This window comes from Filobasidium floriforme (genome assembly GCF_021052385.1).
Source record: "Filobasidium floriforme strain CBS 6241 chromosome Unknown HD553scaffold_16, whole genome shotgun sequence".
In the NCBI taxonomy this organism is placed as follows: Eukaryota; Fungi; Basidiomycota; class Tremellomycetes; order Filobasidiales; family Filobasidiaceae; genus Filobasidium; species Filobasidium floriforme.
The window spans coordinates 803,505-828,615 of record NW_025763637.1 but is presented as its reverse complement, the minus strand read 5'-3'; the positions used below and the strand labels follow the sequence as shown (position 1 = coordinate 828,615).

General features: G+C 54.2%; 7 protein-coding genes across 7 annotated transcripts; 1 reads left to right on the top strand and 6 right to left on the bottom strand.

Annotated features, from left to right (window-relative positions):
• Positions 1 to 639: 639 nt before the first annotated feature.
• Positions 640 to 3,269, bottom strand: HD553DRAFT_325214 (uncharacterized protein; the record flags this gene model as incomplete). The annotated part of the gene is made up of 5 exons (XM_046181577.1): positions 640 to 1,572; positions 1,644 to 1,817; positions 1,888 to 2,202; positions 2,416 to 2,933; positions 3,008 to 3,269. The coding sequence occupies 5 exons, from the start codon at positions 3,267 to 3,269 to the stop codon at positions 640 to 642; spliced, it is 2,202 nt and encodes a 733-aa protein (XP_046035315.1).
• Positions 3,270 to 6,890: 3,621 nt separating this feature from the next.
• HD553DRAFT_332024 (putative glycerol kinase) lies at positions 6,891 to 9,118 on the bottom strand (the record flags this gene model as incomplete). The annotated part of the gene is made up of 7 exons (XM_046182048.1): positions 6,891 to 7,366; positions 7,442 to 7,845; positions 7,922 to 8,394; positions 8,514 to 8,579; positions 8,652 to 8,697; positions 8,798 to 8,880; positions 8,977 to 9,118. 7 exons carry the CDS (start codon positions 9,116 to 9,118, stop codon positions 6,952 to 6,954), a joined length of 1,629 nt encoding a protein of 542 aa, XP_046035314.1. The 3' UTR covers positions 6,891 to 6,951.
• A 1,205-nt stretch (positions 9,119 to 10,323) lies between these two features.
• HD553DRAFT_329321 (aquaporin-like protein) lies at positions 10,324 to 11,265 on the top strand (the record flags this gene model as incomplete). Its single annotated transcript, XM_046181918.1, has 3 exons — positions 10,324 to 10,421; positions 10,490 to 10,839; positions 10,910 to 11,265. The coding sequence occupies 3 exons, from the start codon at positions 10,324 to 10,326 to the stop codon at positions 11,263 to 11,265; spliced, it is 804 nt and encodes a 267-aa protein (XP_046035313.1).
• A 699-nt stretch (positions 11,266 to 11,964) lies between these two features.
• Positions 11,965 to 13,920, bottom strand: HD553DRAFT_332023 (NAD-dependent aldehyde dehydrogenase; the record flags this gene model as incomplete). The annotated part of the gene is made up of 7 exons (XM_046182047.1): positions 11,965 to 12,142; positions 12,211 to 12,252; positions 12,321 to 12,454; positions 12,537 to 13,230; positions 13,304 to 13,658; positions 13,735 to 13,824; positions 13,897 to 13,920. The coding sequence occupies 7 exons, from the start codon at positions 13,918 to 13,920 to the stop codon at positions 12,042 to 12,044; spliced, it is 1,440 nt and encodes a 479-aa protein (XP_046035312.1). The 3' UTR covers positions 11,965 to 12,041.
• Positions 13,921 to 14,506: 586 nt separating this feature from the next.
• On the bottom strand, positions 14,507 to 16,888 carry HD553DRAFT_314815 (uncharacterized protein). The gene is made up of 6 exons (XM_046180395.1): positions 16,692 to 16,888; positions 16,562 to 16,595; positions 16,278 to 16,435; positions 15,611 to 16,175; positions 14,898 to 15,515; positions 14,507 to 14,828 (listed from the first exon to the last, which is right to left on the bottom strand). Exons 1-6 carry the CDS (start codon positions 16,866 to 16,868, stop codon positions 14,674 to 14,676), a joined length of 1,707 nt encoding a protein of 568 aa, XP_046035311.1. The 5' UTR covers positions 16,869 to 16,888; the 3' UTR covers positions 14,507 to 14,673.
• A 2,622-nt stretch (positions 16,889 to 19,510) lies between these two features.
• On the bottom strand, positions 19,511 to 22,245 carry HD553DRAFT_73177 (FAD/NAD(P)-binding domain-containing protein). Its single transcript, XM_046184453.1, has 11 exons — positions 22,026 to 22,245; positions 21,495 to 21,968; positions 21,368 to 21,440; positions 21,220 to 21,308; positions 21,047 to 21,153; positions 20,802 to 20,982; positions 20,609 to 20,737; positions 20,455 to 20,556; positions 20,224 to 20,395; positions 19,976 to 20,166; positions 19,511 to 19,912 (listed from the first exon to the last, which is right to left on the bottom strand). Exons 1-11 carry the CDS (start codon positions 22,134 to 22,136, stop codon positions 19,856 to 19,858), a joined length of 1,686 nt encoding a protein of 561 aa, XP_046035310.1. The 5' UTR covers positions 22,137 to 22,245; the 3' UTR covers positions 19,511 to 19,855.
• A 245-nt stretch (positions 22,246 to 22,490) lies between these two features.
• On the bottom strand, positions 22,491 to 24,970 carry HD553DRAFT_343797 (luciferase-like domain-containing protein; the record flags this gene model as incomplete). The annotated part of the gene is made up of 10 exons (XM_046182912.1): positions 22,491 to 22,846; positions 22,910 to 23,154; positions 23,228 to 23,409; positions 23,489 to 23,587; positions 23,671 to 23,833; positions 23,919 to 24,087; positions 24,181 to 24,291; positions 24,382 to 24,434; positions 24,533 to 24,586; positions 24,777 to 24,970. 10 exons carry the CDS (start codon positions 24,968 to 24,970, stop codon positions 22,491 to 22,493), a joined length of 1,626 nt encoding a protein of 541 aa, XP_046035309.1.
• Between the last annotated feature and the right edge of the window lie 141 nt (positions 24,971 to 25,111).

The following is a 25,111-nucleotide window of genomic DNA, read 5'->3' as shown; positions in this document are numbered from 1 at the left end:
GCAGGGGCTGACCACACAACCTTGTCGCAGATCGATTGACCTGGGCATACGGATCTACCGCAGAATCTTCAAACGATCGACCTTCATCCCTATCGACAACATGAAAGCTTCGACGATCGTAACCCCCTTGCAGACTCATGCTGATGGGCCTTGCCTGGTATCCACGTCCTGTGAGAAGGTGAGTCATAGCAGCATAGCGGGAGTACGGATGAGGCGCAGACGACTAATCATATCGCCTGGATCTGTTACCATCTCAGGACGGAGTAGAGCCAGAGTTCTGGCTCAACGCCGATGCCGACCAAGATGTCGATGAGGATGCCGATGTCGACGACCAGGAGTTCTGATCCCGATCGCACGGCCTGGTCGAGCGGTGAGTCAAGGATCAATCCATATGATCCGACATGCTCATCAACACGGACACTTCTTGGCCCGCCTGTTACAATAGCGGGAGGACAGATCTAATTGTTTACATTGCTCAACGCCAGTTGTAGTCGATTCGTAAGTGGTGGCGGAGGTGTTCGTTGCATCTGGAGAAAATAGCAGCAGTCCTGATCGTCAGCTCTTCCCGCCTCACAGACTGACTGTCATAGTATAATACGCATGTCACTCACTCTCATCATTGTCGTGACATGGCGACCTTCACTGGAACATAATGGTGTCGGTCTGGATCGTACCGGGAATCGTCTGGGTGAGATCGAAGTTGATGTAGTCGTTGAGACTGAGTTCCATGTTGACGTCGGCATTCGCTGGTTGACTCTTCCCAGCGAGATTCTGCTGATTGTTCTCCATCTGGTTCTGTTCGTAGGGTCGCATCAGGGAATCCATGAAGGTATTGTCGAGGACAAGGCCGGTATCATCTTCGTAATCATGAGCCGGACTCCTCGCCGGCTGCCAAGCGGATGCCGTCATGGACGTGCGCGGAATGTCAGGCAGATCTTCTTGGGTATCCATGCGATACGCTTGACTGTGAGTAGCTTGAGATGCTTCGGCTCGGACAGTCATCCCTGGCTGTCGAGAACCGCTGTTCGAGGGGTAACCGGCGGAACGGGCTACCTCAATGTCGTCATCGTCGGTGTGAGCTCTATCTTCTTCGTCCTCGGCGACCTGGGACAGGCTGGGCTGAGTAACGATTTTGCGCTTCTTGGCAGGGTTTTTTGGCTCAATCGATCTCCCTCGGTCCCCATCGGATTCGCCTGGCATCACGCTGATCGATCTTCCACGAGAGGTTGAGGTGGAGGCAATGGTAGACTGTGAGAGATTTCGCTTCGTCCCTGTGCTCTTGCCGAGAGCCCAAGCATGGGACCGGTACCAGACGGATGCCTTGACAACCTCGGGGTCGGTAGGACGACCGATCGGGATGACGCTCATTTGCAGTTTAGGATTCTCCTCGATCCAAGATTCCGTGAACATCCACCTCTGCGGAGCGAGGTGTAGGAATTCGTAGCTCGAGGGCAGGTATGGTTGTGCGACAGGCGGGATCCAGCCGGGAGGAGGAGGGTTGATGGTGGTACCGGTCACCTTTCCCGTGGAGGCCTCTTGATTGTCGTAAACAGCATAGTAGGCTTCGAGGAACTGATGCAAGAGGAGGATCGAGGTGAGCCGCGACGAGACAATAAGATTCCCACAGAACTGCCGACGCTTACCTCTTCGGAGTATACACCATCTCTTTGCGGCCAGTGCCAGGTCTTCTTGCCCTTCCCATTCGCTCCACTCTTGGTCACTGGAGGGATCTGTACGTACAGACTCTCCAAGCACTTCCACTCGTCTCCCTGATATTCTGACATCAACGCGCGCTTTGTTGTCATATAGTTTTGCATCTGGAACATCGGGAACGCGGCAGATCGGTCAGTCGGGCTTCGTGTTATCGCACAGAATCATGCCACTCACTACCGTCAACTTCGCTCGCATGTTGTTTCGATTCTGCCTCTCTGGCTTGGCAGCCGCAGCGTCCATGATCGACAACAACGCTTTCTTCTCTTCGAGCCCTTCGGTCTGTTGTTCTTCCTCGAGTTGAGTAATCTCCTGAAGAAGATCGTCGCGGCGTCCATCTCCTTTGCTCCATTCGCTGATCTGTTTACGCTTCCATGATGCAGACAGATGTTTGAACTTCTTTGCGATGGCGGTGTTGTAGAGGTCGACGGCGTCTTTGTATGCAGGGAGGGACTCTCGGGCTACGTCGGAGGTGAGTGGGAGCAGATCGAACTGGTTTTGGAGGACGCTGATGAGTTTTTACGTCTCAGGAATGTTGTGTTCATGAAGTAACGATTGGCTGAAATCCCAACGCATTGCAGGGTCGCCATCCGCCTGTCCGCTAGCGCTCTTCAGCCTGGGCCATACCTCGCCTTCCGCCGGATATGCCTTTGGTGGGTTGCATCCATAACAGATATTCAAGGCCGCGCTGATCGCTTTGCTGACATCCTTTGCCGTTTCATTCTCTCCACCCTCGCCGAGCCCTCCTTGCCTTGCTACCGCCTCGAGCTCCGTCACCCTTGCCTGCGTCTCTGCAAGCCTCGTCTCCAACGCGTTCAACATACCCGCCTGTTTGTGGATGACCGACTCCTTGGCCGCATTCGATTGTGTGAGTCGCACGAGATCTTCTTGCAGTTGTTTCACCTGAGCTGTCAGTTGTTGTTGGCCCGTTTGCAAGGAGGAGAGGAGGTTCCCCAGCTGACGCTGCTGCTCGCCGGCAGGTACCTGTCGTGGGGGATTGACGGGACGAGGGGTATGTTGATCGGGCATTTGCGAGGTACGGGGAGGAGTCTGCTGACGAGATGATGATGCTTGCGCTTGATTCTTGAACGGGACCGTGAAGTTGTGTGATGTGGGTAGAGTCTTGCGTCCGTTCGTTCCCAGATAACCTTTGTTCACCTGCGCTCCGGTCCTTCCAGCACCACCGACATCAACACCGGCTCTCGGAACTCCAAACACCTCATCTGTTCCCGACGTCGACCCTCTCTACCGGAAGTTGATCCTTCCCTGCTACTCTGGTCGGATCGATAACCCTCACTGTCGGTGCGATCCCCTTGTCTAAGTAGTGTTACATTTCGAGGGGTACCGGCAGCGAGTAGACGAGGTGGGTCGCGGTGATCAGAAGAGCTACCGGCGGTTGAAGGTGTACGGGTCTGGGCCGTGGGTCTGCGAGGTGTTTGTTGCTGATACTGAAAAGGTGAGTCCAGACCATCGAGGGTTTGTCGGGAACTTGATGCTGAGCCGCTTGCTCGGGGGGTTGGGGTATACTGAACAGATTGTCGGGGGGTTTGATAAGACATTCCGGAGATCGGAACTCGCGCTTGGCTGAGTGAGTGACTTCTCCTCTTTTGATTTCTATTATTATTTCATGAACTAGGTCTGGATTCGCTGATTAGGGTGCCATCATTCAGGTTCGATGCAGTGGCGACGTAGCATTGTGGTGAGTCGAAGTCTCGCTAGATCGCTAGACTTGGTGTTGTGTACTTTGTAGTTCGGCATGTTTGTGAGCGATCAGATGAATTTGTATCCGGTGAACGAAATATGCTGCCGATAGGGTCGGATCCGGGGGGGCTGGTCGAGGGCCTAGTGAAGTCCTATGAGCCCTATTTACACCGTCTATGAGACTAATATGGACCTCCTATACACCGCCTATGAGATCGACTATACACCGTCTGTGAAGGCGTTGAAATTTCCAAGTAATTTCATTAAGTTGATACACGGTGAAAACGCCGACAAACATCCGCCTGTATGACGTGTCATAGTCGATACTAAATTAGGCTCATAGGCGGTGTAAATAACGTGTTTTCACCGCCTGTCAATCACCCTATAGTTGGACGGATCCCGGAGTGTCCGTGGGCAGCCAGTACAGAAGGTGAACGTCGAATTGCAATGAGGCGATTCCGAAGATCACGTTTGGTAGGGTCTCGTTCAAGAACTCTAGAACACAAGATTGAATATATGGCTGAAGGACGAAGGAAGAAGGCCTCGCAACGTGCGCAAGGTGCAAATTGGGGAAATGACATGCATTGGGTTTTACGCGTTTACATCGTCATCATATACATCATATCATCTCATGGTCACTTTCGTAGTTCTTTTTCTGCGTTTCGGAGTTGACTGAACAACTGTTCAAATATCGTCTCCACCGCCACCAGACCACCCTCACATCGTCTCCAGCATCCTTAAATACCCTCGAGAAGTTGACTCCCCGGTCCAGAACGGCTTGACGGGTCGATCTCCACGTCGCCAAGTCCGCCAGCAGACAATCGACCCCGTCTCGATTCCAAACGATCTGCTCAGCTTCACAGACGTCGTTCGACCTATCGTCGCTCCCCCTCTACTGGTTCACAGGATCGTACGAACAACAACGGCTTTGTTACAATCAAAAGACCGACCCCTGCGATCTACCGAAGATAAAGAACAGCGATCTCGTTCGAACCACAAGTTCCGGATCGTACCTCCATCATACGACGTTCATCTCACCCTGCTTGTTGGACTCTCGTCTTCCATACCGTCATGGAATCCGTACCACGAAGCATCAGGATGGCGTCGTCGCCGGCTCTATAACGTGAACGCCTGGAGCATTAATTTCATCAACAGCGAAGATCGACATCGCGAACGAGTTCCTACGGCCTCTTTGAACTAGTCTATTCTCAGGATCGAGATCATACACCGCCCTAGAGCGTTTTCCGGTCAGAGGGATCGACAGGCGAGAACAGAAACAATCATGTTTGGAACAGAACACCTAGAACGTTCTGATGGTCGACCTTCTCGCCGTCCAAGGTCGGATCACGTCGAGCACACGTGTGCAACCCATCTCCGCCCACCAGCAATGTCAGCAACCTGAACAAGACGTACGTGAACGTGTTATCATCGGAGAAGCAAGCGAGGCAGCAGCCAAGCTCAAACGCAGTGATTACTTGACAAGAAAGGAGCACTCGCAAGCGGTCCTGAAGACCATCTCGCCGAGACTCGGATACGCAATCATAAAGGCTGTCTCGTGCGTACGTGGGCACGTCCAGCAACTCTCGGATCGACTTGTTGTCCTCAGTCAGAACAGACACGAGTCGAGGATTCTACGGTCGCGGACGGACTGCGTTTCCTGAGGGAGAAACCGTGAATGATTGGTCGTCAGGAAGGTCATACGGAATCACCGGGTTGCGAGTATTAGCTTCGGCAGAGGTCTCGCATACGTTACGGTCGGTCAATCTCTCGTCTCAGTGAGTGTGTAGCAGTCAGATTTCCTGTTCCTCGGAGGTGCTCGAAGTACGAGTCAAGCACACGCCCACGATCGCAAAGGGATATCCAGCTCATAATCTCGGTGCTTTCCCGCTGCTTGCAGATAACCCTGTCGCTTGCACGCAGCACGGTCTTTTCACGCGACCCGTATCGCATAGCCGACGATTCGACTCGACTTGCCGATACGAAAACAATCTCTCGGTCAGCAAGCAAAAAGGACACGACGGGCGGATCCAGACTACCCTTGGTCCGCTGGCATATCCGCTGATCAACTTTCCTCTTGCGCATGAGCACGACTCGTCTCGAAGCCAGTACGCTCTTTGAACGGAACCCTTTGCGATCAACCCGAAGCACATAGGTCGGAACACCTCTTGAAAGATACGAATACATCGAAGCAGCAGCTCCACTCCCGGCCTTTCTCTGATCCGATCCAGACGACTAATACGGAAGGGGAGAGATCGCCGACTCAAACCTTTGTGGACACCCGTCGTTTTCGACACTCCCTCGCTGGAGCGTGATACATATACATCGATAACCACGCAACTGAAACCTGCAACTGCGATCGCTCAGCCTGGCGGAGATCTAACAGCAGCTTTCGACCGCTCGCCTGAACTGCTACCGCAGCGCATACGTACACATACAGACGGACGCAAGGACGATCGACCGGCTGGCGCTACAAGCCGCGATTTCGATGTGGTATCCGGTGCGCGATTGGAGAGGAAACCGTTTCGCCCAAGTCGCTAGCATCGCCACTTGTTGCATATCCGACCTTTCGGACCTCGTCCCTTTCAAGGTTATCGTCATCAGGGTTCATGTGTCGCATGCCGTTATTCCCTCGGACTATGCGGTCGTTTCGTGCGCCTGCGATCGCCCTTCGTTGCCCTCGAGCATGCCAGTCAACGGCTCCATCAACCTTGTATCTATCTCGTTAGGTTTTAAGCCATTGTTCGTATATCGTTGAAGCTGTGCCATGCATACCCAATGGTTAAACTCTCTCAGTCGGAAACATTTCCCCCGGTGTTTCCGACGGACCTCATGGAACCAAGAGTGTCGGCGCAGACCAGATCGTCGATCCTGTTGACAACTACTCATCGACACCCGAGTTATCATCTCGTCGAAACGTCATCTCCAAGCACATCGGCAGCTCGCCCCCTAGCGCTTCAAACCCGCCACCTCCCGCATGGCATGAATGACTTGCTTCGGGCCTTGGCCGACGACCTGTTCAACATGGCGACACGGTCGGGATGGAATGTTCCGATTCAGGCCCATGGTATAGCGGGTGAATCGGATGAACAGCTCGGTGAAGACGAGGTCGACGACGCTTCCAGTATCGCTTGTATCGTGGTGCCGATTCATTGTCATTCGAGCGGAATGCGTCTTGCGCTAAACGTTGTACAGTCTCGAGCAACTCGCCAAGCCATGCAAGCCAAACATCAGTTTGTGGAACACGCACAGGCCAAATACGACAAGGATACGTCGACTTGGATTTGCGGGACTTGTCATAGGAAATCTGCAATCTCGGGGCATCTACCCTTACGATGCTCGGCTCGTCGCCCTGCAACACGTCAATACGGGTCAGATCGCACCGCAAACGACGAGACCAGCTAGACAAGGAACCCATCATCGTTCTCAAACGCAACGACATATCTCTGTCAGCGAAAACGTTTCTTTAACCGATTACAACAGGTCGCTATCGACTCTACTTCAAAGTCTGACGAACACCCAAGCAGGAACCCGCTCCAGCATCTAGTTCCCCCGAGTGATTACGACTTCGTCCTTCTGGAACGCCGACTTGGCACGTACAAACGTGGGGTTCTTCCATCCTCGACTCCTCTCGACGGCACGGTTCCAACCTTCGTATCGAATCTCCCTGTCCTCCTCGTCTTTCTGAGGCTTGAAGATGGTGGCCTCGGCAGTGTTGACCCGGGATAAACTGGCGGGGTCCTCCATCGACCAGCCCCACAGGCCGAGAGCCACACCGGCGCAGATGGCCGATCCGAGAGCGGTCGATTCCCTCATCTGTGGTCGCTCGACCGATATTCCGAGAATGTCGCTCTGGAGCTGCATACAAATGTCCGAGTTGGTCATTCCACCATCGACTCGCAGGACAGACAGAGTGGTCTTGCTGTCTTTCGCCATGGCGTCGAGGATTGCCTTGGTGCTGTAGAGATGAATGACGAAAGGGACTGGTCAATCTCCTGGCTCGACGATCGCCACATCTTATCGTGTGACCCACGTGAAGCAAGTCGCCTCGAGGGTAGCCCGAGCGAGATGATGCTTGGTGGTATATCCGGTGATACCGATAATGCAACCGCTGGCCTGGTCGTCCCAGTAAGGAGCGAACAAGCCAGAGAACGCTGGAACGAAGAAGAGTCCGCCGGCGTCCTCGACCTCGGCGGCGAGTCGACCGACTTCAGACGAATCACCGATCAATCCCATCGAGTCTCTCAACCACTTGACGGATGATCCAGCGACGGCGATCGATCCCTCGAGAGCGTAGACGGGCTTCGACTGGGGAGACGAGCGGTAGCCGACCGTGGTCAAGAGACCGTGAGTCGAGGGTACTATCTCGTGACCCGTGTTAAACAACATGAAGGCACCGGTACCATAGGTGTTCTTAGCTGATCCGGTCTCGATACACTCACTGAAAGCAGACGTCAGGATCGAGTCAGCCATTGCGCGTAACTCGCCAAGAACATCATCAATCGAGACCTGCCTTGTTACCGACGAGCGCTGCCTGCTGGTCCCCAATCAAACCGGCAATGGGGAAGCCCTTGAACTTGCCTTGAGACACCTTGCCAAAGACCTCGGCGTTGCTGACGATCTTCGGGAGGCACCCCTTATCTACCTCGAAAAAGTCGAGACAATCCTGGCTCCAGTCGAGAGTCTCCAAGTCCATGAACATGGTTCGAGAGGCGTTGGTGCAATCGGTCAAGTGGACACCGCCATCAAGACCCCCAGTCATGTTCCACAGAACCCAAGAGTCGACCGTACCAAAGTAGAGATCACCGGAATCGTGGGCGTCCTTGACTTCGGGGACGTTGTCCATCATCCATCGGAGCTTGGGACCGGAAAAGTAGGTGGACAAGGGCAATCCGGTAGTCTTTTTGAGAGCGTCGAGACCCTTGTCACTCTGTTCGGCCAACTTTCGGATGGTGTCGGTGTTACGGGTGTCGGGCCAAGCGATTGCTGTGGGTCGAAGCGGTTGAGTCGAGGCGAAGAGGAATTCAGAAGTGACCCGAAAAGGAATATGATTTACCCTTGTCAGATCCTTGTGTGCAGGGATGTTGGATCTGAAATCGACCTACCATTGCATATTCCCTCGCCCTTACTTTTACTCCAGACGCAGGTGGTCTCTCGCTGGTTAGTGATACCTGCAAAGCACATGACATGCTGCGTCAGAGACAAAGGCTCGATCGCCAGAGTCAAGGTCAGGACCGGCTCACCGACTCCCTTGACCTGATCGAGTTTGTAATGCATTTCCTCGAGTTTCTAACATAATTGTGAACGGCGCGGATATTGTCAATTCACAGTGGAAGGCAATCGAAAGCACGCATGAAGCAAGGCCGCCGTCGACCGCGCTTTGACTCACTTCGGCGACCCCATCGAGACAGCTCCAGACGGTCCCGATCAAGTCGGTCATCTTCTGCTCGTGCCATCCTGGATGAGGGTAGACTGTGTGACGAACCGCGAAGCACGTTTGTGGCAGGGCAGCGGGCGTATCAAGTCACATCAGCGGCCGTATTACGCGTCGCGTTGGCTCTGACGTACTTTGATCGTATTCGACTTGAACAGTGCTGACAACCTCTGCCAGTTTGTTAAAGGCGATAGCTCGGATCGAGGTGGTCCCGATGTCAACCGAGATGATGAGGTCTTGCGTCGACGAAGAAGCTGCAGAGTTGGCGGAAACCATGGTGCTCGAAGATCGGGTCTGTGTAGTCAGTGGTACGATTGTATAGGAGTGTGCTTGTATCTTTGGCAAGGATGAGCTTTTCGAGAATCGAGGTGATGCGAGATGGCTTGGAGAGGGTATGGCGAATGAGCGGATCGTCAATCGTGGCAGTAACCTGGTCATGAGATCAAGTCACATTAAGTACCATCCTGGAAGAGCCGGTGTTGACCAAGGGACGTCCACACACATACCTCATGTATACAGCCATCCTGCGAGACGTGGCCGGCCCGGACTCGACGAACCGGCTCGAGATGGTAGACAGGCAGATCATGCGGGCCGGACGTCACTCCATCGACGCCGAGTAGGAAATAGCCGAGAGTAGCATTGCACGAGTGGCCAGACGATAATGTTGGGTGAGACCGGCTACTGCTGATCAGGACGGCGGAGATACTGGCCAAGTACGGCTCGAGGGCGAAACGGCGGAATCTGCGCCTCGGAACGCGCTTACGACTGCTGCGGCCGCTCAACTCCGTAAAAGAGGTGGCTGCGTGACTATCTTTGTTCTACAGAATTCGAGTACACCAACAATGACAAGACTGGGTCGATTCACCTAAGCAAAATCGATATTACAAGCACAGGGACCGCCATCTGCCCCGTCTGTGGAGTTGATTCTGAGGTTGTCTCGCACATGAAGGCGGCCAATGCCGCTCGCGCGCGGCTGGGGCGTTTCGATTACGAAAGTCTAATTACAGGTTTGACAGACTTGATCCCGTTGTAGAGGCTGAGAGCACAGCCAAGATCGACTGGGCTCAGATGACCGTACCTGTTACCCAGAACACAGCGCTGCAATGGCGACCCGAGGAATCGCTCGTAAATCATTCTCTGACCGGAAGCCGATTGATCGGGTATCGCACCCGCCTGGGATGAAACAGCGCGAGTGACATCAGTGAGAGATTCGAAACCGCTGACCAATTTTAGCGGGCGCCCGATGTAGGTCCATAATCTGCTGCAGTTGCATTGTGAGGCCTGGGCGTCATCTGGGATATTCTTCCCTCCCCCCTCCCCCCCTGACCGCGGTTTACAACAAAGCGACAACGACAGACTTTAGCAGCTCGATCGCTAAAAAGCTTTCGCAAGATGTCCAACACTTGGAACATGCGCCAGAGACGGAAAAGGAACAATTGGTGACGGTCATCGCCAAGACGTCCACCGACGTCAATCCCCTCATGCGAATCAGGACTTCGATGAAGGAATACTTTGGAGAATTCTTGGGCACAGCCGTAATGATCACGTTTGGAAATGGTGTCAACTGGCGAAGTCCGATGTTACCCGAGTTCGACGCGCGCGCGTCTGAAACAATCGATGCTCATAGCGCGCGCTATCGCCCCGCAGTCAAGTCGTGGTCTCCAACCTTACTCAGGGGAGCTACCTGTCCATTTCTTTCGGATGGGGAATCGGCGTCATGTGCGGAGTCTACGTCGCCGGTGGTATCTCTGGTGCTCACTTGAACCCGGCTGTCACTCTCGGTCTGGCTACATTCCGAGGATTCCCTTGGCGGAAAGTTCCAGGCTACGCGGCGGCTCAAATCCTCGGAGCCTGTGTCGGAAGTCTGCTCATTCAAGCCAACTATTGGAACTTGATCAACCAGTTTGAGGGCGGATATGGAGTAAGGACCTTTGGTGAAGCCACGTCTACCGGTAGCTTGTTCTTCACCGCCGCGCAATCTTACATGTCCAACATCAGTGAGCGTCTCGACTCGGCATGTATGCTGCTTCTCGTCAAGTGTGTGCTGAGCGTTGAGCACTCCACCAGGCTGTTTCTTCTCCGAGGTCTACGCCACATGCATATTACTAATGGTCATTCTCGCCATGGGCGACGCCAATAATAATCCTGTCCCTGCCGGTATGAACGGTCTCATCCTACTTTTCCTCATCGTGGGATTGGGCGCTTCGCTCGGCACGCAGACTGCCTATTCCATGAACCCTGCTAGAGACATCGGTCCTCGAATAGCGGCGAGCATATTTGGATACCCATCCTCGATCTGGACTTACCGATCGGGCTACTGGTTCTACACTGCCGCATTGGGACCCATCGTGGGGGGCCTGCTGGGATGTTTCCTCTATGATCTGTTGATCTTCAACGGCCCCGCCAGTCCTTTGAACCGGTAAGTCGAACCTGGGATGTGCGTACGTACTCGCGGAGAGTAGCAGATTGCTCAAATTCTGCTTGCTCACTTGACCAGACCTTGGGGACGTCGTGGCAAGGTTAGCAAGTCCAAAGTGGTCTCCTTGACCGTCGTATAGAAACAGTAGTAGCTAGGTTAGCGCAGAAGATGATTGTGTGTTCTTCGGGTAGGCTATAGGGAATCGAGAGGATCTGTTAGCAACAAAAGCGATGTGACAACGAGTAATGTACAGGACGAGACAGCAGATTGTACGAAACCATTATCGAACTTGTTCGTATCCGTGTCACTCCTCGGCCAACTCTGAACGTGGCATCCGCCCTAACGATCATCGAAAGCTTCAATCGACAGGAAACCATTTCAAATACAGTACTTGCCCAGAGTCGAAGAACGCCACCTGGAATGATTCGTGTGATTAATGACTCATAGTACCCATCGCAGGGGTGATTATGGGGTCGTCTCGGTATCGAGAAGCTCCATCACTCTTCACTTCATCGGTATCGTCGCCAAATCCCGTTGTACCTAGCAATTGTCTACAAGCCCCTTGGTAATTGGTGGCAATCTTTCGAGCCTGCAGACGATTGGGCTACATTCTCAACCGCAACCGTGCGACCTCAAACGTCCCGAGATCGCGCCGTTCGTCTTCGCGCGCTCAGACATTCAATAATCCTCATCGAACGAAATCGTGACATCGTATATTTCGGTTACAAACGGCTCCGCTGCAAGCTCAACGAGATCTCCTTACAAAGACATTCTGCCTCACTACTTCATCACCCACAATGCCTGAAGCTCAACCCAAGCCTTGAGCCCGTCGAGCCCAAACTCGCGACCCATCCCAGACGCCTTCATTCCGCCGAACGGGACTGTGACAGTGTGCAGCGGGTCAGTCGCTTGGTGTATATATCATGTCGTTCGAAAGAATCTCTCTTACCACCGGCCTCGATCATGCCATGTCCATTGACCCAGACGGTCCCTATGAGGTGTACAGAGATGGTCCCGCGTGAGGATAGACAGAGGAATGACTACACCGCGACGACTAACCGGACTGAATGGCTTGGGCGATGCGCGTAGCCCTTTCCGAGTCTCGACTCCAGACGGATCCCCCCAGCCCTTGTAGGGTGTCGTTGACCCGGTCGAGAACCTCGTCGTCGTTCGACCACTTCAACAGAGGAAGACTGGGACGCACGAGATCAGTAAAGTGATCACGTCATCTTCGACTCGCACACGTCCGCCGCCGCCGCCGCCGCCGCTACCTACATTGGCCCGAAGGGTTCTTCCACGACGATCCTCGAGTCGTCGGCCGGATTATCGATGATCTCGGGCGAGATGAAATATCCTTTGTTCTCCCCATCAAGCTCAGGGACTTTGGCACCGAGCAGAGGCTTCCAACCACAAGCTTCGATGTCCTCGTACAACGTCTTGACCTTGTCGAACTGCAGCTTGTTCTGCACGGGTCCGATGGTAGTGTTCGGATCAGACGTATCCCCGACCTTCATGTTATTCTTGACAAATTCCACCAATCTGTTCTTGAACTCGTCGTAGATACTGTGGTGTACATAGACTCTCTTGATGGCCATGCAGACCTGTCCCGCATTGAGAAAGGCCATGGTACCAATGGTGGGCACGGCTTTCTCGAGGTCGGCGTCCTCGCAGACGATGGTCGCGTCGTTGCCTCCAAGCTCGAGCGTGACCCGTTTCAGCGTCTTGCTGCAGCTGTGCATCACCTTGGTACCAGTGAACGTAGAGCCGGTGAAGCTGATCTTATCGATCCCCGTGTGCTCAGTCAACATCTGGCCGAGGTCGTCCGCGCCAGAAATGACCTGGAAGACGCCGGGCGGGAAGATATCGATCCCGAGTTCGCCAACCTTGAGGTTGCAGTAGGGCGTAAAAGGTGAAGGCTTCATGATGAAAGTGTTGCCCGTGAGTAACGCTTGCGCCGTCTTGACGTTGCCTGTGAGAAAAGGAGACAGGCGGAGGGCTCAGCGCGCCGTCTGGTGACTTGGACCTTTTCCACTGGTGCTCACCTAGATACATGGGGAAGTTCCACGGGACCAAACCGGCACCCACGCCGATGGCCATATGACGGAGCGTAGTCGACTTGATCTCATCGTCTATGAGGATCTCGTCATCGAGCCGAAGCTTGACCACAGCCCGCAGGGCGTCGAGAACCATCTGGACTTCCATGCCGGCGGTGGAGGCCGGCTTGCCGCCCTCGAGTTGAAGCATCTTGACAAAGCCGTCCCTGTTGGCCTCAATGGCATCACCGAGCCTGAGCAGATAATTGGCTCGTTCTTCCCAAGACAGTGCCCTCCACGAGGGGAGCGCCTGTCTCCCGGCTGATACCGCTTGATCGACTTCGACCCTGGTGCAGACGGGGACCTGTCGAAGCGATCAAAAGGAAGGGGATGACGGCGGTCAGACGAATGACGTCTCCGAATGTGACATACAGGCTTACCTCGGGCAAGGCTTGCTGGTCGTTCGGGTTGATTCCATGTCGGGTCTCAGCCGTGCCGACCAGCTTGCCGTTGATAGTGTTGCTGAATTTCTGGAGGACGATTCGAGAGCACGCAGGAGTCAGCCGAAGCGGCCATCAACGGCTAATAGCGAGAGTGCCTACCGTCCACTCGAGTTTTACGGCCATGCTGTCGGTGCGGGAGTGAGGATCTGTCTGTTCGAAGTATGAGTGGATGTAGGCTTGTGCGTTTCTGAGAACTGGTCAATCGAGGACTACATCTGTAGATTTGTTATATAGCAGACCAAACCAAGCATTGCACCTTGGATGAGCAATCAGATCGTAGATGAGCAATCGACTCGATCGTCCCTTCCCGTCGGTGTAGACTAATATCGTCATCTAGGGTCCTCTAGCGGCTCCCGTCCCTAAACCCTAACCCCGTGCGCGTAGAAGTTCCTCTTGGCAGCATATGTCACTCTGCTCTGGACGTGGGGGGCGTACACTCCCGAGACTCTCGGTCGGCAGCGAACGGCAAGCCTGCAAATCCAAGTCCTCCACCGGGCGAACTGGTTTCGAATCTGACATATCCAAGTATGAAGAGCGAGGACCCGTTGCTGACAACGGCTTGTTGACATGGAAGAGCCGCAGCGCCGATGACAGGGTGAAGCTAGGTAATCGAGCGGAGGTATTCAGGTGCAACATCGGCTTCTCGAGGTACGTTTCTTCCGCGAAATAATGGCGATCGCTTTTGGCGGCTCATAGCGAGAGTCATAGTCTTGGAAGAGACTTTAGATGTCGGACGCGATTTAGATATTGCACTGCTGACCGCGCTCTAACCCGGCGTGTACATATTCGGTCCTCGGGAAGCTATACAGTAGTGTCGACGCCCAATATCGCGAGACGAGCGATGAGAGCATACCGGCCCCGGTTGTGCGCTTGTGTTCATCGACGCACATGGGATGCCTTGTCATCGAGAACATCGAATGCCATGTTTGTTCTACCGCTTTGCTGTCCATCGACAAGATGAGACGTGTCCAGAGCGTACACGTCGCTCCACGCGTGGTCCCTCTCTTGCCAATCCAGACGTCTATTCCAGTCTACTTGGAACGAAGCGACATCAGCGGTTGTCGATGGGGCGGGACAGAGACACGCCATCGCCGACTCACCCATCGTACCTAGCCCATCCACTGGCGTCAATACGCTATCCACTGGGATCATACCGTCTCCTCCTCGAGCTTCTGCTTTAAGACCCGAGTGAAACCCTCCCAATATTCCTTCCATGTGATCCTGTTGTTGAAAGATCTCCCCTTGACGGAGCCACGATGGCGGTCCCCGCGGCTGGCTGTTCGGTCCAACGTTAGGAGACTGGGGCATGACATACGTGCTGCCCTGTACGGGCGGCTGAAGCGAACCCGTCCAGACGTCCCGCACATCGTGATGGCCGCCATAAGTGGACGGCTCCCCTTGCGACGAAAAGTCGACCTGCTTCCCGACGTCTCTTCGTTGTCCTAGTTGAAGTTCAGCCCTCACGCCACCGTCGTCTCCAATGGAATGCAGACGGGGATGATGGTGCTGTTGCAAAGCTCGAGAGTAGCGCCGTACCGAATCGGCTCGGATGGCACTTTGTTGTTGTTGATCGTGATACATGTCCGTCATGTCCGGAAAGGAAGGTGCAGCGACCTCGGACGAGTATCGCGGTCGGGAAGAAAAGTTGGCCGCGCCTTGTTGGCCCTGGGAGCCAAACGGATTGTATCGTGGCGTTGCAGTCGATTCGGAAGGACAGACTACTAAAGATTTAGGACGGCGAGAGGTAACAATCCTGGCAAAGTTCGTGAGCGAGTGTCCTTGTCGTAACAAGCGCCAGGAACCCTACACTCACGCGTCGGACTGTTGATTACCTCGATATGTTGTTCCATCGCGTTCGCAGTGTTGGGCCGTGAGCAACCGGATCGGCCAGACGATTGAGCTGGCAGACTGCCGATGTAAGCGAGCGGTGACGACAAGGACGACCTGGTCTGCGGTGTATAACTACTCGAGCTGGTAGACGGTCTCGTGGTGGATGGCGGATACATCTGTTGTTCTTGAAACCACGATGGCATTGTCATCGACGGTGGCGGGATCGGATCCGTCCATCGAGTCTCGTAATTTCCCGGGGATGGCACAGACGACGGCTCCACAGGATGTATGTCGGAGTAGTCGTTCTTGTTGTTGTCCTCAAAGTCGTTCAGTCCGGCTTGAAGGTCGTTGAGCGATACGAGCGGGTCGTCCGCCACGTTCAACTCGACGTTGTCGATGGTCAACATGGCATCGCTCGACCTTTGCCCTCCCAACTTGGACTGAACCGTGCGCTCTTTACGCTTGACCGTCTTAGCCTTCCCTTCAACCTTTTCCTGAGTGTCGGTAGTCTCGCTCGATAGGTTCGCCTTTGCCTGAGTCGCCTTGAGCTGATGCAAGGCAAGGTCCACGAAAAAGGACACGAAAATCAGGCCCGCGCCACCCCATGTCCTCTGCCCACATCGCTCCCTGAGCTCGATTGAGGTACTTACTGCCTTGTTCTCCCTTTGCAACTTTTCCACCATCTTCATCAACCTCGAGTTACTATCCGCCATGTCCCGGATCTTGTCGGCCGCTTCGATCGCATTCGTCTCGAGCTCGAGGTGATAGACCTTTTTCCTTATTCGAAATGCGCGTTGGGCGATGCGGTCTGTAGGGATATGAGGTAGTTTTCGACAGGGACAGCGGTGGGAGGCGGGGGTAGTGAGCATGAAGGTCAGCTTCATGACAGACATGACAGCTTAGAGCGACTCGAAGAGCAGCAAGGCCGGCTGACTCTGTTCTTTACGCTTGACGGTCGAGTTCCTTCTCTACCGACGCAAGTGATACAGGAAACGGAAACACGGGAGTGAGTCCAAGGATCCAAGATCCATGCGACGTGATTGATGCAAGAACGGGAAGCTTACCTTGGATACACGAGCAGGCTTAGAGGTCGTACCGATGGGTTTGACAATATTGATATTGGGAATGATCTTCTCTTCCACAGCTTCAACTTGCGGATATCCGTCGGTTTGGCTCGGTGAGGCATGAGCGCCATCGACGTGCGGGCTTTGCGAGAAATGATAGTCTTGATCAACGCTCATCGTATCATCGTCGTTTCCTTCGCCTTCCTCGTCGCCGTCATCTTGCTCTTCCTCTGCGAGGCTACCGATGGGAGATGTCTCGAGCTTGACGAGTTGTCCTGGTTGCTGATATAGAATACGATTCCCGAGGTTCCTGCTCGAGGTTCGGACGCCACGGGTCTGGCCGACGTGGTCAACCGAGTCGGCCATGCCTGTCACCAGAGGCCGAGATGATCTCGTTTGACGAAGGTGCTATCGTGATAGTGGGGCGGGACGGTCGAGGGGAGAGGCGTGTACCGGGCCCTGGCAATGAATGGCCAACCTGCTTGATCACGATCCAAGGAGAACGTCGATCAAAGAGAGACCCGCACAAGAAGAAGATCTCGATAGTTTGAGTTTGATACGGGAATGCAGGTACCGCATGCAAGAGATCTCGATCACAAGTGCAGCCATGCAGCCAACATGAAATGAGTTTGCCCCGAGGTCAACGAAAGTATATATCATCGTTCTCAACTCCGCGCGTGGGAGTCGGAGTATTCGGGGAGCGCGGTGGTATTGGTCACGTCCCGATAAGTACAGTCGCTCGACAACCGGCCGAATGATACTCCAACGATCCGTCGAAACAAGGGGCAAGGAGAATCTCGCACGGCAGATGTCGGAGGAAGAAACCAATCATCCGACACCTTCGAAAGAGGTCGTCATCGATTGATTGATCGACGCTCTTATTCGCACGCGCGCGCGCCCGTCTCGTGCCTCTCCGAAACCCATCCATGTGCCCTTGCGTGGGGTTGTCACCGAGCTTCCGTAACCGATAGAAGGTGAGTTCCCTCGTCCCTGGGGAGGCGAAAGGTCAGTCACCGAAATCGAAAAGCCTCTGATCGCCGAAAGGAACGCCATCGTTCTGCTGAAAGGGGTAAATAACCTCGGCAGAGTCCCACGGGCTCGGTCATCGGTCATGCAAGTCTTCAAACGCTAATTCATGGATCCCACCGCCACTCCTAAACCCTACACGTACTCTCGATCAAACTCGTCGGGAGGCGAGATAGCAGTCCCTTTCCTTCTCGGGACTTGTCTATTTCTTGATAGAACTACCCGTATACGCAATCATATCGTTTCGCACCGACATCCGAAACGCGAAACATCCTCTCCCTTCTTGCAGAGGACCCGCTATCGAAACGCGACTCCTACAATTTCAACCGCTTCGACGGATGCGCCGAGCACCCACGGTTGACGGGTAATCGGGTCCCGGATCGATGGCGTCCGGTTCAGTAAAGACCCCAGCTGCGCTTCTCGAATGTGATCGCCGAGAGGTTCGGGAAGAGCGCCGAATTCGATCATCGCCTCGTCGTATCTTGCGTAAATTGCGCCGAGATCGGAAAGCGCAAGCGGAACACTGAATGCCTACTGCCTATGCTGCGAAAAGGGACAAAGAAGCAAGAATCAATACATCTGCTCTTTTTCGATCCGCCTGCTAAAGGCCTATCGATCGTCGGAAGGTGCCGTCGATATGATGATATATGCATGCGCGTCCGAAAGATCAAGACATATCGTCGACCCCCTTGGACGCACTCCATTCCACCGATTCCCTGCATCCTCCCGTGTTCAACCAGGTCGACGTCCATGAACTATGTCCACTTCTCCTGCCCACCAGACGTCTCTCCCGTCACTCCAACATCTGATGTTGAAAGCCCCGCTTCATATTCCGACACCCCTTCTATCCACTCTGCTGGTCGACCCATACGCCAGAGGCTCTTCTTACAGTCGCGTATTGGATCCACTCATCTCGCCCACAAACGCCGCTCAGGACCGTAGCTCGAGTGACAATATGGGTCTTATGATGAAGACCGACGGCACGCCCTTCCCTTCCTTTTCTTCCTTTTCAGTGGCAGGGTCGATATCAACCCCAACTTCAACATCAAACTCGGGCTCATCCTCATCTTCGTCGTCGAGATCATCCATTTCGTCATCCAGACGGGACGAGCATATTATTCTGTCTTCCTCTTCAACCCGCCCAGCCTTTCCGACCAGAGGGGCACCTTTGAGCAGACGAGCCAATGCTTGTCAAAGTTGTCGGGTGCGCAAGACGCGGTGCGTACCATCTACCGATCAACAGATCAAGACGAAGGGCACGGGAAGATCGACCTCGACCTCGTTCTCATCATCATCTTCGACCTCGTCTTCATGCCGGTCGATAATCATAGCACCGTGCACCCGATGCGTGCGAAGTGGCCTTCTCTGCGAGTACTCCGACACGATGCGGGAGAGTAAGGCTGTCGTCCAAAGTCAGAGGAGGTACAGCAACGTCAAAGCCGAGCGAGCTCGAGATGACCTCGGGCATGGGCTCGTGCCTCATTCGGAGTCTCCACGTCCCGTGCGATCCACTTTGAAGATCGAGTTCGATCACCGAGACTACGATGGTCGACCTATGGGCATGGTTGGCGATCGCTTCGAAGACGATATGGCACCGCTTCCTGTCTCGGTTGTTGATGCGATAGCTAGCGATCCACCCTCGCCCGCCCGTCATTCATCGGATCAGGATCAACCTTGGTCCAACGGAAGAATCGGGTCCCCCTCTCACCTCACCATCCCTAGGAAGGTGCCTCGGGACTACAAGACGATAGCCTTCGACCCGTGAGTGCTGTTCTCGCAGTGGATCAACATTGCCATCTGATTGTTACCGCATTGCAGACGACTGATCGATACCTACTACCTACTATACACAGGTTATGGCCGAGCATGGCAGCGTGGTATAACTGAGAGGAGGACACATCTATTGTATGGCAAAGCCCGCGCTGATATGTTGCTATAACGACACATCGTGTCTGGCCGCGTGGAGGTCTATCTATACCTCGATTTTACAATCCGATCACCGTAACGGAACGAGGGCGTCTTCCCCCACAAGCATGTACAAGGTCCTGGAGACTCTGTCCAACGATATACGGGTAGCGATTGATACCGAATAGTTCCCGCTAACCCCCAAGACATTGCCAGGGCGAACACCTCCGCGCTCATCTCCAAAGACCGGTTGCCGAAAGCAATCGTTCGATCTGTTCAAACTTCAACGGCTGTGTATGGCAGTCGCTTCAGTCGATCATGATTTGCGTGACCGGGCTCAAGAAACGACTCACCAAGTTTCCCGCCGAGAGCTGCGAGACCGCTGCAGCTGCCATGGTAGCCGTGATAAGACCCAATGCCCAAGTCGTGCGCTTCGAGCTGCTCTCCTTGACTATCACTTCCACCGGTTTGCCGGAATTTTTGTCCAACCTCGTGGCCGACCAGTCATCCCAGATAATGTTCTTTGTCAACTCTGCTAGACGGACTGAGACGAGTACGTGATCAACGAGAGGCCGGACCCAGTCGTAACGAGGAGACTTACATCCTGAAACCGAATTGGGCACACTGAGCAATCCGTTGCCGCCTACTCGCCACCAATTATCGCAAGCCGTCGACTTCATGCTGGTCCCGGCCAATCCTCGTTGCAGCTCTTCATTGTGCTTTTCAAAGGCGTCCGACTTTGGCTGCAGCGAAGTGATTTGATGGCGAATCATCTGCCAAAGACAGTCAAGATGAGCGGTTGTTGTGACAGACCATGCGTTCCAAGACTCACAGCCTGCACGAGCTTCGCGTTGAACAGCGCTTTACACCCGATGGTATATCCCCAACTTCCGGCGATGGCGTTGGGTCCGAGTATGATGAAGTAGTTGGGGAACTACGCCAGATTATGAGCGACCGAGCTCGATGAGACATGTCTCGACGCTCACCTCTGGTACCGCCGTTCCCATGTACGCCTTGGGTCCACCGATCTGTTTCCAGTGAGTTTGGAGGTCCTGGCCTCTTTCGCCTTTCAAGCCGACGTTCAGGCCCACGCCGTGTTCCGCGACGTTTGATCCCTATCCGAAATTGCGAGTCGAGGTCAGCGATAGCATCTAAGATTGAAGCCGATCTCGACCTTACGGTGGCAAAGATGATGATGTCGAATTCTTTTTCGACACCGTCGCTTGTGACAAGGCCTCGAGGTGTGACTTGTACTATCGGATGGTTCACCAGATTGACGTTGGGGCGATGAAGCGACTCGAGCCAGCCTGCGTCGAACGCGACACGTTTGCATCCCAGCGGATATCTCGGTGTCAAGGCGCTGGAGTATCGAATTAGCGTTCGAGATGGCAGTCGACAGTAGCAGTCAAGGCCGCTTCACTTACTCTAGATACTCCGGAGGTGCGGTCTTGGCGAGATGATCCAACAGCTGAGTCTCCATGGGCGTCGGGTGAGACTTGGGTTCCTTTTTCGCTCGCCAACGATCGTTGCTCTGGTCAGACACGGAAGCCGTTAAGACGAAATTGCACCGGAAGACCAAACCCAAATCTGTATTTACTTCGAGGAAAAGACTGAATCGGTAGGCTCGCTGAGCAAGAGGAACATATTTGAAGAGGAGCTTTGTCGCAGCGCTATAAGGCGTGTTGACTGCCAAGGATCGTGTTGAGCACCCAATCGAGCGATAAATCGATCGCGCCTTCTCTCACCCTTCGGCACAAAGTAACCCCCACTGCGTATGAAATGGGTCAATTGAACGCCGGGGATATCCGCTACGCCAGGCTGCTCAACGATTCGTCAGGTGATGTCTCGCATAGTTGTCGTTCTTGTACTCACGACGAGCTGTATCCCGGAACTCCCGTTACCTATCACCGCCACGCGCTTATTGCTCAGGTCGACGTTCTCGTCCCAATGCAGGTTGTGAAAGTATACACCCTCAAACTTTTCCAGCCCAGGAAGCTTTGGGATCGTCGGTTTTGATAACGGTCCGTTGGCGGATATGATGACATTGGCGCTGTACTCGAATGCCGACCCGTCGCTGCGTCTGAAAGAGATCGCGTGGTGCTGCTCTGAGCTGATCCACTCGGAACCGACATATTCCGTGTTCAAAATCACGTCGCGCCTCAGACCGTGCTTGTCTACGAGCGACTCCCAGTAGGCTAGCACTTCGGGCTGTTCCGCAAACAGCGTCGTCCAATCGCTCTTGAGATCCGAGAAGAGAGAGTAGAGATGGATGGGAACATCAACACCGGCGCCAGGCCATTTAGCATCTCGCCAAACCCCGCCGAGAGATGATCGCTTCTCAAAGATCTACCCAGTTAGGTTGATGAGCATCCAGTAGAGACGACGTGCGATTCATGTGCTCACCTTGATGTTTACGCCGTTCTCTAGTTGGCGTTTCAGCGTGACAGCCTGGGCGATGCCAGAGATCCCTCCACCGATGATAGCGACCTTGAATTCGGAATTGTTTCGAGACATTCTGCTATGATTTGGTTGGTACTCTATTCGTGATTCGTGAGCGCTCGGACAGACATGAACAGCAGATTCTGGTCATGCGCTATTAAAGGTTGAAGAATTCGTCTTGTTGTATCGGCGATGGCTAGTCGGGATCGGAATGTTGAGATCTCGGTAGCGCGGTAGCGCAATATGAATGCCGAGCACGTCATTTCGTGGTCGATGTCGCCTTTCAGCACATCAGATCGCGACCAACATCCGATGACTCTGCTTCTCCGTGACCAAACACTACAGACCCCAAATTGCAGATCACAAGTTGTCATTTCCTTATCGATGCATGTCGAGGCGAGCTTACAAGCTGATTCTTACAAACGCTCATCACGCAACCACCTTGACCCTCTTGGCAACCGCGGCATCTACTTCACCATTCGCTACAGGGCGCTTGCGAGAAGTACCGTTCGTCTGGCTCGTTGACACGGCCTTGTTCGCCACGCCACCGCCCGTCTCGAGCTCCGGACCATTCTCTTCTCCGACGTTCCACTTGAATGCACTTCCGTAGTGATCATCTGGCAACCTCGTCTGACCGACACCGTATATTCCTTCTCTCGCCGTCAGGTGCTTGCCATTGGACGGCTCGGGATAGTCCAACCAGTGGACGCCTCGGCGTTGTAGCTCGGGTACGAGGTGTTCGACGATATCCTCGAATGTGCCTGGTGTAATCGCGTAGCATAGGTCTGACAAGATCCGAGGCGATCAGAGCGGGAAAGCACCGTGCCAGATCGCGGTCAGAGACTCACTGAACCCGTCGATATCGGCTCCGTCGATCCAGCTTTGCAACTCATCCGCAACCTGTACCGGAGTGCCGACTACAACTGGTCCCATCCCGCCCAGCTTGAAGTGATCCGCCAAAGTGTCCGCGTTCCAGAGCTTGACTTGAGGGTACAGTGCAGCATAGCCACGCGCCACGCCGGCGACAGCGGGTGTGCCATGCACACGCAGGTCTTGCGAGTCGCTGTAGACGGAAAGATCTCCTCCAATCCAGCTGAGTCGAGTAACGGCCGGAAGTCAATCCGATATTCAGGATAAAACAGCTTGTGGCTTGCGCCAATGCTCACCCTCCGAACAAGACCTTGGCGCCCTCTCGACTCGCCAGCGCGTGGTATTCGTCACGTTTCGCCTTGGCCTTGTCCTCGGTCTCGTCGACGATGACGGTAAGCTTGACGAGCACCTTGACCGAGAACGGATCACGTCCCTGCTGCTTGACCGCCAATCGCAAAGCGTCGACCTGTTGACGAATCTGTTCGAGCGGCCAGATCGAGTCAGTTGACCGAAATCGTGCAAAGGGTCCACCCCAAAGCACCCCGTTCATGACTCACCTTCTTGACGCTGGGACCGCTCATGAACACGGCCTCGGCATGTCTCGCTCCAAATTTGATCCCCGCCGAACTACTACCCGCCTGGTATAGCAAGGGCGTCTACGACCACAAACAAAGCCAATCGGGACACGTGTCAGTCAGCACACAACTGCAGATGTAGACGCAAACCGCCCTAGATTCACCTTCTGAGGACTCGGCTCGACAAAGCTCGGCCCTTCGACGTCGAAAAACTCGCCATGGTGATGGATCTTGCGAATCCTACTCGGTTCGGCATACGTATCGGTAGCCACATCGAGTACGACCGCATCGTCCCTCCACGAGCTCTCCCACAGCTTGTAGAGAACGCTGCGTCGCGCGCAAGTCACCGTGGTCAGCTTCGTCCTGTCTTGTTGTTGTTTTCGGACAAAAGCAGCAAAGTCGGAAGACCTACTTCATGTACTCCTCGGCCCGACGATACCTCTCGTCGTGTTCCATCTGATGTTTCAGGCCGAAATTCCTAGCTGCCGAGTCGAGGTACGAAGTGACGATATTGAATGCGATCCTTCCCTTTGTGAGGTGATCCAGGGTGGAGAAACGCCTCGCTAGGACATAAGGAGCGTCTGCAAGCACGATGGAAGTTCGTGAAGATCGGTATCAACTATCTGCCCCTATACAGACGAAGCACAGTATCGTAATCCGGATTGACGACGCACCATAAGTCACACTATGGGTGATCCCAAACGTCAGATGCTTGGTCACCGCCGCCGCCGCAGAGACCATCAACGTCGGATCGTCCACTCCCCACTGTGCGCCCGTCCGAGCGGCTTTACCAATGTGTCACAAGCCGAGTCGCGAGTCGATTTCAGCGGGGCGGCCGGGACGTGTTTTCGCACTATCCTGGATGTTGGACCTACCTGCGTCGATACTGCTCCCATAGACGTCATAGGCGCCGAGGGTATCGGCCACACTGACGAGGACAAATTGAATCGCATTCGTCAGCTTACAACAAGATCGCTCGAATCACCTCCGCTTCCCCCCGTGATATGTTATAACAATGCGACTCACAACAACCCGTTGAATTTCCCCTTCTCCAGGACCTTGGCGACGGTCGTCCAATACCTGAATTACAGCCAAAAATGGACCCCCAAATCACGTCCGATCAGCATTCCCTGTACGATCCTCAGATAAATGCAAAAGAAGGCATTTCGACCGATCGTATCGCACAGAGCCCGATCATCACCGCGAAATCTCTCACACCCTCAAACCTCTCACCCCCTCACGCTCCCACCCTCGAAACCTCGAAACTCACTCGATATCATGATACCTCGCACTCCAATCCCTCTCATGCTTCCACAACCCGGGGCTCTGATGCCCTGCACAGCTCATATCAAAGGCGTTCAATATCCACCTCCTCTTGCCTTCTTCCGCGGGTCTGATGGGGATGGAGTTCTTGTCGTCTTGATTAACGGGGTTGATAGAGGGGGCGGTCCCGAATGATTGCATCGTGGTGCGGTGTTTACGGTGGTAGGTTGCCTGATAAGAAGTTTTCTGGTAGGTCCTTACGTCGATCAGGTTCTGACCTTGATCTTCAACCTAGCCTCGACTTGATCGATTTCTGCTGCTCCTTTTCTACGTGTACGAGCT

Excerpts from the sequence above, each read along its gene's own strand:
- HD553DRAFT_314815 (XM_046180395.1), bottom strand. The coding sequence starts at position 16,868 with ATGAGCGTTGATCAAGACTATCATTTCTCGCAAAGCCCGCACGTCGAT. Across the intron at positions 16,596-16,691 it reads AGCCTGCTCGTGTATCCAAG|AGAAGGAACTCGACCGTCAA; the intron begins GTAAGCTTCCCG and ends TTGCGTCGGTAG. Across the intron at positions 16,176-16,277 it reads TGCAAAGGGAGAACAAGGCA|CTCAAGGCGACTCAGGCAAA; the intron begins GTAAGTACCTCA and ends GCCTTGCATCAG.
- HD553DRAFT_73177 (XM_046184453.1), bottom strand. The coding sequence starts at position 22,136 with ATGTCTCGAAACAATTCCGAATTCAAGGTCGCTATCATCGGTGGAGGG. Across the intron at positions 21,309-21,367 it reads GGGTTACTTTGTGCCGAAGG|TCAACACGCCTTATAGCGCT; the intron begins GTGAGAGAAGGC and ends GATCCTTGGCAG. Across the intron at positions 20,167-20,223 it reads GCCCAATTCGGTTTCAGGAT|TCCGTCTAGCAGAGTTGACA; the intron begins GTAAGTCTCCTC and ends TACTCGTCTCAG.